The following is a 13,823-nucleotide window of genomic DNA, read 5'->3' as shown; positions in this document are numbered from 1 at the left end:
CCCTCTTCTTGATTCCTCCAGGGCCACGCCCACATCTCCTGCATGCCCGGGACCGTGCGGCGCTGGAACTACCCTCCTCCGCTCTGTATCGGTAAGAGAGTCCCTGCTTTTCCAGTTCGTTCAGATCCATTACTACCAGGGCTTCGAGTTCAGTGACATATCACTGGGATCAAGTTCGACTCCAGAGGAAGTTTGGTATTCCGGCTCTGCTCACAGGCAGTATTTTAGACTGATGTTTTTGTAAGCTGTAACTCTCAAGATTTTCCTGACTTTTGGATACCTTCACCCGCCAAATGAAACACGACAGGAGGCTTGCCCATTCGAAAACCTGACGATGACCATTCTGATTCCAGATAATCGACCAAACCCCAAATGGAACCTCTGGGCATTTTGGGCTTTCCCCTGTGACTTCTCGTGGGACAGACAGATGGAATCCACTGATAGAGGAAAGCTGAGAGTTCCCTGTGAAACAAGGACTTGGTTTGGTTTCTGTGCCGAGTAGTGATGAAGAGATCATTGGATACAAGAAAAGACAGGATCTCCACCCTCAGAAGCTTCTAGTCAGCTTGGGGCAGGGGCGACATCCCTTTACTGAAGGTCTGCCACATGCCGGGCACGGAGCTACGTGTCTCCTCACCGCAGCCCTTCAGGGCAGCTGTCATCATCCTCCTTTTTGCAAATAGGAAAACTAAGGCTTTTAGGATTCAGAAGAAAGTGGCAAAGTTGGGAATGGAAACCTAGGTTTCCCTGATGCCCCGCCAACTGTCAAGTGCAAATCTAGGCTAACCTTCGAGTAGGAAGCAAGGCGAGCCCAGGACGTGGCACTGGAGCATATGACATTTCCCTTCAGTGGTCTCACCAGGACACAGACCTGGTCGTCTGCAGAGCAGTCAGAAATGGGACTGGTCAGCCCAGGGCCCTTTCCCCATCCTGTATCACAAAGGCCTTGCCCGGGGAACTGCTCATAGAACAGAAGATGCCGTGGCTGAGGGTTTACTGTGTGTTGCAGCCGCTGTTCCAAGTCAAGCGAAGTCCTCTCTGTTGTAACCTCATAACCGCCCTGTGACACAAGTGCTGGGTGGGGGAAACTGAGGTTTGGGGGTTTGGCGTGGAGGGAGTTAGAGCTGGCCCAAAGTCACTCAGGAAGTGGGAGCATTGGGATTGTGACCCCAGGGGTCAATGCCCAAGTCCCCGCTTTGCACCCGGGCACTGGTCCCTTTGGGTCTGTGTGCTCGAGTAGTCCTCGCCCCAGAAGGCATTTGCATAGACACGGCGTATGGCCTCCCCTCCGCTCCTTTCTGTGGCCTCCCATGACAAGCTAACCCCTTTCTGCTCACACAGCCTTTTCCTAATAAGATGTAAAAGGAAAGAATCGACGTCAACTGACCAGGCTGCAGTCGTGCCCCAGCCCTGCGTCTTCAGGTGACTGTGACTGAAGTCACCTCGATTGGACATTCAGATGCCCCAACCCCTCCTGGGCTGAAATAATCACAGTCACTTTGGCTCAGGGCGTGTGTCCACGCTCTGAGGGTGGGCTCGTGGTGGGGCTCCTCTGTTGACCACGCAGTCCCATGGAATATGTATTTGTAAAGAGCCTGGCCGCGTGCCAATGCATCCCCGTCCCCTTCTTTCCTATTTTTTCAGTCCTGGAAGAGTTGACTGGACAGTGAGGAGAGGGAGATTTGGGGGATAGTGTAGGAGATGGTCACACTTCTCTTGGGGCAGACCACTTTTGCTGCATGACCTCACTAAGGAAACTGACTTTGAAGGGCATGCTCAAGGTCAAGCATCCGTAACTTGGGTTTGTGGACGGCTGGGCAGACCTAGGATATGCTTCCCTTCCTGGATTTACATACTCAGTTTGGCCCTTGTCTGCAGTTTTTTTAGGGAGATGAATTATAGGTTCCTTTGGGTTCTCAAAGGGAAATTGACTTGGGAAAGTCCAAGTGCTGCATGGCCCCGTACTCACCTCACCACAGTCCTAACGCTCTGTCTGGTCTCACGGTCACAGCGCAGTGCGGAGGAGCAGTGGAAGACATGGACGGGGTGATCCTGAGCCCCGGCTTCCCGGGCAGCTACCCAAGCAACACGGACTGCTCCTGGCAAATAGCACTGCCCGTGGGCTTTGGTAAGTCTTCACTCCCAGGCCTCTGGGCTTAAAGCAGCTGTCTGTGGTTGTCACTCAGCATAACCTCGGCTGAGTCCATTTAGCTCTCTGCCTCTCTGCTTCCTCAGCTGTCGACCTCTTGTGCAAGCGTGAGAATCAATTAGGAATGGTAGAGATGAACGGGCTTTGGGGACATAAAATAGGGAAAAAAACTATAGGGATTGCCATTATTATTTTTATCATTTGAGCAGTGAGCTAAAATGTGGAATGAGAAATTACTCAGGGCTGGTTAAAAAAGAAAAAAACAATCTATTTTACTGAGACTGGACTTCAGCCTGTTCTTTTAATTCCGGTATCTAATTTCTCATCCTAATTAAATTGAGCCAAGGTCAATGTGAAATTGAGTTTGCATTCTTTATACTCACCTTCTAGCTGGCCTTAGAGGTTGGGAGATGTCTTTGTGTGTGTGTGTGTGTGTGTGTGTGTAGACACAGGGGTTGGTGTGGTGTAGAGGAAATTGATCTGGGTACAAAATTAAATTAGTGGAGATTCATGTGTTGTGCACTGGGAATGTAATCTAACCCCCGGTATTTCTGTTGAAGAGATAAAGGATTTATGCTGAATGGCATTTATAGGCTGTACACATAGGTCATCCTGCCCAAGTCATTTCTCTGCTCCTACGAATGAAATGTCCTGAGGAGATCACTACTGCACAGGCCTGTGAACCCCCAGTCTGTGACCTCAGGAGTGAAGACCACCTCTTTTGTCCTTTATTTTTCATCCTAGAGTGGGTCTTCCGATGGAGAAGAGGCTTTTAAGAGAAAGTGATCTAACTAAAGATCTAAAGCTTACCTGAGGGGAGGAGAGAGGTTGTGACCCTCAGAAAATGGAGTCATATTAAGTACCATCTTCTGAAGGAAACTGGGGATGGATGATCAGGGTGCAAAATGATGATGACTTTGGCAGCCTTGGGAAACTCCAGATTTTGAGACACTGAGGGAAAGAGGAGCTGGGAAACCCTATAGCTCTGCATCCAGGCATGAGTCAGAAGAAGCTCAGATGATAAAAGGCTGGAGGGAGGGCTACATCCAGAGGAAAACAGAAGTTTAAGTGGGAGGTGCATCACTTTCTTTGTATGTCTTGATGTTCAGCCACCAGAGACCTCTATCTTTAAGTCCTCCAGGAAGTCATCCTCTTGCAAGGACCAGTCACAGAACACCAGATCCCTTGCTTTCAAGTTAGTGTTGGACTCCAAACAGGCCCTAATGGCACCTGCTTTGTGTTTAAAAGCCGCTGCATTTACAAACTTCTGCCACTAGATGGCGGCAGTCAGGCAGCTCAATTCAGAAATTCTGCAATCCTTGAAGAGCCCCTTTCATGGACGTGCAGCCCTGGTGTTGGGATGACGCATGGTCGGTGGGCTGGAAAGCATAGGTTCCGCAGATAAGTACAAAGGTCCTCAATGTAAAATTATCTGTAATTTGGAAACAATATACATGTTAAATAATAGGAGAGTGAATAGTGTGGCTGGATAATTCATTAAATGGAATTAATTAATATGTAGTTAAAATCAATGAACTGTATCTTTACATATCAACAAGGACAGACCTTGAAAAACACATGCTAAATTTAAAAGTTTACAAAACTGTATATACAGTATAATAAGATTCATGCAAATATTTAAAACAAACCAGATATGTATTTAAGAATCTAAAAACATGAACCGGAAGGCTATCTTCCAAATTCATGGGAGTGACTGCCTCTGTGGAGAGAAGGACAATGGGAGAGGGCAGGAGACATGAAGGGTCTTCAACAGTATATGCCAAGTCTTTATTTTATTTAAATAATCGGATGCAAAAAATTCACGCCTATGTGCTCATGCTAAGCAAATTATAAAGTACAGATGAGCAAATTATAAAAATTCCAATTTATCTGTAATCCCACCATGCAGAAATAATCACTCACAACTTAGTCCTCACCATCAAAATGTGACCTTCATGAAGACAAGGGCCTTGTAGATCTTGTTCCTCCCCGTGCAGTGCCCACCTAGCACAGCCCTGATGCATGGCAAGAGCTCAATAAATGTTGTTAGTGAATCAATGAATAGTCCTCCAGTTTTTTAATACAAAAATTAGAATTGTATGCTACATACTACTTTGCAGTCAGATTTTCATAGTTAACATTGCAGACTTCTTTCTATGCTTAGAAATATATTTCTTCAATAATAGTAATCTAATTTGAGAAATCTTATCAATAAATATCAGTAGTCCCACCTTTATTCTTCAAAGAATATATTAATATGTAAGTTAAGATGTTAATGAGATCCATTTAACCTGTTGGGTTGCTAGGAGATCTTGATTAATCCAATAAGATCCCAAAGTATAAACTTCACTTGGCATCTTAATAGAACCAATAGGACGATGTGTTCTTCTAATTTCTGAATTATCATAAGTGTTCTGGAAAATACCAGTATTGAAGTTCATGTCTTTCGATTGGGTGTAGTTATGTTTAAGTGATGGTATTTTTAAGTAAAAAGTTTATTTTAACAAAGCTATCTTTATACTGATACTACACATATGAATCCTAGATTTAATCAGGTGTTAACCCTGAACTTCATTTTCCATAAAATAAAACAGACTCAAGATGGCACTCTGAAATGACTGATGCCTTTCATTTCGAATGAATAATATAAATACTTTTAGGTTCAGTCCTGCCTGAAGACGAGAGACTGGGCTGGACTGGTGACTCCCCACATGTGGTCTGGGAACCCTAACTGGGCGGGCAGTCTGTAGTGGGGACCCGTGGGCTCTGGCAGGTGATGCTTTCATGAGGCGGCATGTGGGATGCGGGACTGTATTGCTTTGGGCACTGTCTGTCTCTGTCTTGCTCCCAGGAGCTCACATCCAGTTCCTGAACTTCTCCACCGAGCCCAACCATGACTTCATAGAAATCCGGAATGGCCCCTATGAGACCAGCCGCATGATGGGCAGATTCAGTGGAAGTGAGCTTCCCAGCGCCCTGCTCTCCACATCCCACGAGACCACCGTGTATTTCCACAGCGACCACTCACAGAACCGGCCGGGATTCAAGCTGGAGTATCAGGGTGAGGACAAGGAGGGCCCGTCCATCCCCACCTCTTACTCACAACCACCCGTCTTCCCAGCCTTCTGCGTAGGGGAGGAGGGAACCCAGGAAGGGCGGGGAGGTGGGGGGCAGGCCCGACCACCGTGACATGTCTCTCTGGCCCACAGAGGCTGTTGAACCCCTTCGACAAGCCCTTCCCAGGGCGGCAGCCCCAAAGCGCCTTCTCAGGCTCCATCCCCATCCCGGCCCAACAGCCAGCAGCTTCCCCTGAGCAAGTGACCCATCAGTCCCCCTCAGGCATCCCTGAGTGTCCAACCAGCCACTGCTCCTTGGCCTTGAGAGGCTCGCTTCCTCCTCTGGGTCCTCCCCTGTGTGTCAGTTATGCTCGGCAAAGCTCCTCCTCTGACATGATGGAGGATTCCAGTAACAATTCTTGTAACAAGCCCAGAAGGGCCCACTGAGCCTTAGCGATGAGACAGGTGCGTTTACTCCCGCTGAGGGTTTCCCTGTGTGAGGCCGGACCATGCTCACCGCAGCTCCCCCGTCCTGAGCTGGAGTCCTGTGACCTGCCCACTCCTCCTGGAAAAGCTCCATCCACTCCAGCTCAGGCTTCCCCTGTGGAGGGGCCGTTACCCGTGCCCGTGCAGCTGTGCCCACCTATGCAGCGGTACACGGGCCCTGATCGGACCCGACGTCTCCCTCGGGGGCTTTCCTAGTGTGACTGACTGAACCGTTTGTTCTAACCTCTTTGCCCAGATTCTTCCACTGAATTTTTCTTCATGTGTTTAGACTTTTTTCCAAGTCTAGTACATGCTTGTCAAAAAATTAAAACATCACAGAAGTTTTTGTGAGCACATCACAGAAAGTCAAAATTCTCCCATAACCCTGCCTTATGCAGAGATATCAACTTGTAACAGTTTGCTTTTCCCATTTTTTCTGTACATATACTGATATAACTATATTTTTAACCAAAATTGGATCACTATAGATACTGTTTTGCAATCTGCTTTTTTTAAGTTAATTTTTAATTACACAGTCTACAAACACATCTACCGTGTTAAAAAAGAAAGGGGGAGGGAGAAAGAGGAAAGGAGAGAAGGAGGGAGGGAAGGAGGGAAGGAAGGGAGGATGGAAAGAAGGGAGGAAGGAAGGAAGGAAGGAAGGAATTAAGAAATTAAAACATTACAGGTAAGGCCAAGCTTTCTTTGTCTACAGCCTCCAAACCCAGAATTATTCCCCAGAAGTAACCACTATTGTTTTGATGTGATCTTTCCAGATCTTTTCCCACACGGTGCCACTCCTAGTTACATGTTTCTTGTGAAGAATATGTAATACGTCATGATTTTTTTGGTTGTGTTGTCTATGGTAATATAGAGTTTCTATATACATACCATTCTGACATGTGGCTTTTTTATCCCTTGTCAGAGATGAATACTGACCAAGGATTTGGGCTTGTCACTGAGGGAAAGCCTTAAAGGGTACCCCACCATTGGGCCAGTTATACAGGCGTTGCTCCCTCTGGGGACCGTCCCTGAGTATGGTCAGGGTTGTTACCACCTGGGAAGCCTCAGGAGGAGGAGCTGGGACCCTCACACCAAGGCAGCAGCAGGGAGAAGCCGAGCCTCTTTCCCAGAAAGTGCCACTTCGTTGGTGGTAACTCAGCTGCCCACCCAGAGGGCCTGTATGTGGGTGCATCGCAGAGGCCAACTTTAACTAAAGGAGCCTGTGCCTGTGAAGTGTACACAGCCTCGGTGGGCAGTGAGGCCTGTCCAATGGGTCATGATGCATCCCACGGCCACAGTCTGTCCCAGGAGAGACTCAGGCCCAAATACAAGGTCAGGGTGCCTCTCTGGGACAGACGCATGCCTCTCTCAGGCTTCCTAGGTATTAGTCTCCTAGGGCTGCTCTATCAAAGTACCGCAGACTGGGTGGCTTAAACAACAGAGTTAATCTCTCACAGTCTTGGAGCCTGGAAGTCCCAAGATCAAGGTGTGGACAGGGCTGGTTCCTTCTGGGAGCTGTGAGGAGAAATATACTCCATGCCTCTCTCCTGGCTTCTGGTGGGTTGCTGGCTGTCTGGCATTCCTTGGCTTGTGGAAGCATCACCCCCATCCCTGGCTTCATCTTCACATGTTGTTTACCCTGTCTGTCTGCCTCCAAATTTCCCCTTTTTATAAGGACACCAGTCATATTGGAATAGAGCCCACCCTAACGGGCTCATTTTAATTTAGGTAAAGGCAGGCGAAGACCCTGTCTCCAAATAAGGTCGCGTTCTGAGATACAGGGGTGGGTTAGGACTTCAACATGTGAATTTGAGGAGGACCCAGTTCAACTTGTAACATCCTCTTTCAGGCCCAAGGGCTCTCCCTGACGCTCCTCCTCTTGGATAAGTGCAAGGTCTGATTACGCCACCATCGTGACAGGGACAGTCGCTCTGGGGCCCACCCGTGCCCTGTGCCTTCACCCCTGTGACGGGCACAGCCCTGCCCGCCAAGCTTGTGTGGTAGGACCAGACACTCTCGCTGCATTCCCCACGTGCTAAGTCCGCTTTGCCCTTGTCAAAGCTGCCCTCTGAGTCCCGCAGACTCCATGGACTTCCCTCCCTGTAGAAGAGACCTAACTACCCCGACGGAGCCCAAGTCTCAGCCCCTCCCATGCTCGCCAAGCCCTCACCTCGGAGGAGCTTCGCCTGTGGCTCCTCTGCACACGGGCCCTGCACTAAGGCTTCCAGACACGGGCCGGCACTCTGGGTTAGCGCCAAACGCACCAAGGCTCCACATGTTCAGAGGAAGCCGGTTTCTTGAAGATGCTCGCTGTGTGTGGCTGGGGGGGGGGGGCAGGGGTGGAAGCAGGGAGGAGGGGTGGTAGGTTTGCCTTCAGAGGACCAGCGCCTTCACCTGCGTTGGCCCAACTGTGTGAGAGGCCCAGCGACGTCCACTGGGGTTTCCACTCTGTGGTAGCCCAGCTCCCCTCACTCACATTTTACCCCAGCACTCGCCTGATGTTCCCTTGGGTCACAGGCCCAGCTCTTTCCTCAGCACCTGCCCGCTGCCCCAGTCCTGACGGCCCCTGCAGAGCCACTCTTGGTGTCAGGGCAGCTGCCCCCCTCAGACTTGACCTCAGCTTCCGTTAAGCCTTCTCGTTTATGATGACCCCAACCTCCCGACTAGGTTGTCTCTAGTGCCAGAGGCCCAGGCGCTCCCACCAAGGCCCCCCAATGTGCCAGGCCCAAATAATTCTCCCTGCCCCATAGACCCACATTCTTTAGGCTGACCACTCACTCCAGGTTTTTCCTTTATGAAAAGACCTGCTTCATGAAAGAGCCACCTGTCACCACTGCCGCCACGTCTATAGAGCAGGTCTAGCTCTCTCTGGTCCCTTGACTTTCTTTGGAAGAAATCCAACTCCTTACTTTTCCTCAAAATCCCTCCTGTTAGACACTCTGAACTTCCTCGGCTGGGGTTCTCCTTTCCCTTCTTCAGGTAAATATTCCCACAGAGTTTTCAGTAACAGCATAAGCTACTCCTACCCAGGTCTCCTAGTCTGACAGGCTTAACTTATTCCATTAAAATTTCTCAGGAGATTGTAAAAACACAAGAACTTAGCAAAATGATGACATTGTTCCAAAATGTTAGACATCATCATTATTAGTATTTTTAATATGGCACTTTGTTTGAAATTGTATCTGTTCCCACTGGAGCATCTACTACTAGTATCCCTAAGGAGCCCTTTCCTGGGAAAGTTAATGAGTCCACCTCTTAGGGGTCATGTCTGCCCTCTAGGCCCAACCTCTCCCTTTTTTTTTTTTTTTTCATCTTTTAATTAATTTTTATTGGAGTATAGTTACTTTACAGTGTGTTGTGTTAGTTTCTACTGTACAGCAAAGTGAATCAGCTATACGTATATATATATCCCCTCTTTTTTGGACTTCCTTCCCATTTAGGTCACCACAGAGCATTGAGTAGAGGTCCCTGTGCTATACAGCAGGTTCTCATTAGTTATCTATTTTATACATAGTAGTGTGTCTATGTCAATCCCAATCTCCCAATTCATCCCACTCCCCCTTCCCCCCTTGGTATCAATACATTTGTTCTCTACATCTGTGTCTCTATTTCTGCTTTGCAAATAAGTTCATCTGTATCACTTTTCTAGATTTCACATATAAGTGATATTATACGCTATTTGTTTTTCTCTTTCTGACTTACTTCACTCTGTACGACAGTCTGTAGTTCCATCAACCTCTCCCTTTGAAGCTTCCTCTGGTGAAATGGGCTCTGAGACTTCTCTCCATGTGAAAGCAGTCCTGGTACCCTCACTTCAGGGTTTCTCTTTGTGAAAAACCCAGCTCCTTCCGCTGGAGACAATTCCTGTAAGAGAAACCCAGCTTCTCTCCTCCAGGCTGCTTCTGGCTTCTCACGAGGCCTCAGTCTTCAAGCTCCTCCCCATCGTTGGGTCCCCCTGTTCCCACTGAGGCTTCTCTTTAAAAGCCCAGCTCGGACTTCTCTGGTGGCGCAGTGGTTAAGAATCCGCCTGCCAATGCAGGGAACATGGGTTTGAGCCCTGGTCCAGGAAGACCCTACATGCCGCGGAGCAACTAAGCCCGTGCACCACAACTATTGAGCCTGCACTCTAGAACCCATGAGCCACAACTACTGAGCCCGCATGCCACAACTACTGAGCCCACGTGCCGCAACTACTGAAGCCCATGCACCTAGAACCCATGCCATGCTCCGCAACAAGAGAAGCCACCGCAATGAGAAGCCTGCTCACTGCAATGAAGAGCAGCCCCCGCTCGCCTCAGATAGAGAAAGCCTGAACACAGCAACGAAGACCCAATGCAGCCAAAAATAAATAAATAAATAAATAAATAAATAAATAAATAAATAAATAAATAAATAAATAAAATATTAAAAAAAAAAAAAGCCCAATTCATCCATTCAGTCACCTCCCTGAGCTACAGGCTCCCTGCTTCTACTAAGACTTTATTGGCCAAATCGCCCAAACCCTCTGCTGCCAACAAAGCCATGTTCCCTTTGGCTGACCAGCCCACCCCCTCTCTCTAGAACTGCTCGATTTTTCAACACAGCCAACTACCCTGATGATATCCAGTGAAACCTGCCCAGTTCTTCCCACAGAGACCTCCCTGCACAATACTGAAAGGAAATACATGATAGCCACCATCACAGAGGGAGAACTTCGCAAAGGCACTCTCATGATGACTGTTATTTATGTTGTTATTGCGCGTGATGATGCACCGGCTTGCATGGAGCATTCACTGGGTCTCAGCTCCTCCCCCTGAGAACTTCCGCCATTGGAGTGCTCCCTCTCCGCCCATGGCTGACTTTCTGTCTGGTGGGCCCAGTTACTGTCCAGTTAAGTGAAGGCTCTGCTCTGTGACATGCTCAGCAGATCCCTCAACGACTGCTCCCCGTGGGCCAGGACTCAGCCACTCCCATTAAGGAGTGTGAGGCAGGCACACTCATACTCGGGGAAGCAACTTCCTTGCTCTTTGGAGGGACTTTTACCCCAGCTATTCTGTCCTTTGATGCAGGTTTGGCTTCCTCCCACCGCATTTCTTCCTTCCTGATGGGCTCTCATTTCTCAGAGTTAGAAGGGCCCCACTCATGTCCTCACGTGACCACTTCCCGTGTTTTTGACCTTGGTGGTTGAATGAGGTCAGCAACAGGAAAGAGTGGAGGTCAATGCTGAGCCCCAAAGAGGTGCTCAAAGAATAATGTTCACAAATGTGAAATAGATAGCTAGTAGGAAGCAGCTGCATCGCACGGGGAGATCAACTCGGTGCTTTGTGACCACCTAGAGGGGTGGGATAGGGAGGGTGGGAGGGAGACGCAAGAGGGAGGGGATATGGGAATATATGTATACGAATAGCTGATTCACTTTGTTATACAGCAGAAACTAACACAACATTGTAAAGCAATTATACTCCAGTAAAGATGTTAAAAAAAAAAAAAAAGAATAATGGTTCAATCTAGCCTTGTCTTCCTTGGGTCCCCTACTCCCATGGAAACAATAATAACAGATAGCATTGATTACGTTCTCACCATGTGCCGGGACTGTGCAAAGAGCTGTGTATATTTGATCCTACTGGATTCTCACAATAACCATTTTCTAAATAAGAAAACAAAGGCATAGAGAACTTAAATCATTTGCCCCAAGCCAATAGCTAGAAAATGAAGAAGGCCCATCTGAGTCCATGTCTTTGTTCTCCACCACTATGCTAACTCCCTGGTACGCCTATATTCTGGTCAGGGAGAAAATGCCCAGAGAGAAGAAAGTAACCTTCTCTCGTGATCTTTTCCAGCCTATGAACTTCAAGAGTGCCCAGACCCAGAGCCCTTTGCGAACGGCATTGTGCGGGGAGCTGGCTACAATGTTGGGCAGTCGGTGACCTTCGAGTGCCTCCCAGGGTATCAGCTGATGGGCCACCCTGTCCTCACGTGTCAACACGGCACCAACCGGAACTGGGACCACCCCCTGCCCAGGTGTGAAGGTATGTCCCTCCCTCATCCCTGGTGATTCTTTTTAGGGACACTAATCCAGGGCAGTCCCAGCCTCCACGTGCCTGCTCCATGGGATCACCCGTGCTGGGAGGTCCTGGCAAACTTTGTCCATCCTGTTTCCATACAGATGAGACCAAGCCTATCCAGGAAGAGGGTCCTGGGGACAGAGTTCTGGGCCAGCACTAGGGAGGACCTGGAGGAGATGTGGGTCACCGCCAAAGGATTCCATACTCAGCCCTTGGGAATAGCCAACCTCATGGGTTAGATGTCCCCAGTCAGAAGGGAAGACACTGATGTGCTGAGGGGTAGAGAGAGGCAATCATGGCACTTTCCTAAAGGGAGAAGAGAACAAGGAAATTCTTGTTCCTCTCTTCTCACCTCCCAGCTTACTCTCCCTCTCCTACACGAGCCTAGAGAGATCTGAGTTGATGATATCAGGGAGCTAGAGGTGGCACTTCCCTGGGTCTTCATTAATCAGAACCAGGATGGAGGAGGACCAAGAGGTCATGCTGTCCCTACCCCTGTCTGCACACCTCAGTTCCATTTTCCTTCCTTTTCCTGGAGGAGAAGCTGGGATTTGTCTTGAAAGGGGAAAATATGGCAGGAGGACAGTATAGTCCAGGAGAAAGCACCCCGGTTCCAGAATCAGACCGCCCTGGGCTTCCTCTCTGAACCACTTCACCTCTCTGACCTCCAGTTTCTTCCTTAGTACAATGGAGCTTCTCACCTCTGCTTCGTAAGAGCTGAGAGGGTTGCAAGATGGCTCATGTAAAGCGCCCAGCACAGTACCTGGCCCAAAAACGATGAGCTGGAAGTATTAACTCTCCATAGATAAAGAGACCTTGTTTGCACAACTGAGCTGTTCTGGTGTTGGAATATAAGATCATAATCTCTAAAACTATTCAACTTCCAGTTCGTTTTTCAGATTTTCAAAACCATCCTTGTGTATAACCAGTCAATCATTCTGGGATTGTTGGCTGGTCACCTGCTATATGACAAGCTTCATTGTGGATTTTTGTTCCCTTTTGGCATCACAGGAGAGAGGAGCGAGCAGTGCTTCCTCCATCAGACATCTTGAGCCACAATCCCTTCTCCCTCCTAAGAAAGTTCTTCCCTTAGCTTCTTTTATTTATTTATTTATTTATTTATTTATTTATTTATTTATTTATTTATTTATTTTTGGCTGCATTGGGTCTTCATTGCTGTGCACGGGCTTTCTCTAGTTGCAGTGAGCGGGGGCTACTCTTTGTTGCGGTGCGTGGGCTTCTCATTAGGGTGGCTTCTCTTGTTGTGGAGCATGGGCTCTAGGTGCGTGGGCTTCAGTAGTTGTGGCATGCAGGCTCTAGAGCGCAGGCTCAGTAGTTGTGGCACATGGGCTTAGTTGCTCTGCGGCATGTGGGATCTTCCCGGACCAGGGCTCGAACCCGTGTCCCCTGCATTGGCAGGCAGATTCTTAACCACTGTGCCACCAGGGAAGCCCTCTTCCCTTAGCTTCTTAGACGCCATCTTATCTTGCTTTTCCAATTACCTTTCTGCCTGTGCCAACTTTTTGGTCATCTATTTCTTTGTCCCTTAAGTGTTGCTGTCCTTTGAATTTTTTTCCCAGACTGTCTTCTTTCCCTCACATCTCCAAATGCCATCTGTATCTGCAACCTTTATCTCTTTCCTGAGTTCTTCACCTGTACATCCAATTCCTTACTGAATATCTTCTCCTATCCAGAGGCATCTAAATCCCAGCGTGTTGAAAAGGGAAGTCATCGTCCTTCTGCCTTTACATTGAGATCCTCATCTCGTGAAGGGTGCCTCTAGTCCCCTGGTTATTCAGCCTTCAATTTGGGCAGCCTCCCTCTCCCTTATCCGACCTAGTCACCAAGTCTTGCTAATTCCACATCCTAATTGCCCTTCAAATGCATCCACTTCTCTCTGTGTGCTGCCTTCACCTTAATCCAGGCCACTTAGATGAGGCTCATCACTGGGCTCCCAGCCTTCAATCTGTGTTCCTGAATCCACTTTTCACAGTGTAGTGAGGGTGAGCCTTCGAAACCATTCATGTACGCCAGACACTGCCCTGCTCAGAAGCTAGCAAGGCGTCCCCATCTCCCTTGGGGTAA

The 13,823-nt window shown here is 48.4% G+C and overlaps 1 protein-coding gene across 1 annotated transcript in view; it reads left to right on the top strand.

The window, feature by feature from the left end:
• The window catches only part of CSMD2 (CUB and Sushi multiple domains 2), a 676,782-nt gene that overhangs the window by 547,932 nt on the left and 115,027 nt on the right, over positions 1–13,823 (top strand). The window contains exons 39-42 of the mRNA XM_057529595.1: positions 22–91; positions 2,012–2,128; positions 5,001–5,210; positions 11,514–11,702. Coding sequence (XP_057385578.1) covers positions 22–91; positions 2,012–2,128; positions 5,001–5,210; positions 11,514–11,702 — 586 coding nt within the window. The remainder of the gene's footprint in view (positions 1–21; positions 92–2,011; positions 2,129–5,000; positions 5,211–11,513; positions 11,703–13,823) is intronic.

This window comes from Balaenoptera acutorostrata, chromosome 1 (genome assembly GCF_949987535.1).
Source record: "Balaenoptera acutorostrata chromosome 1, mBalAcu1.1, whole genome shotgun sequence".
NCBI classification, from domain to species: Eukaryota; Metazoa; Chordata; class Mammalia; order Artiodactyla; family Balaenopteridae; genus Balaenoptera; species Balaenoptera acutorostrata.
This window is presented reverse-complemented; position numbering and strand designations above follow the sequence as displayed.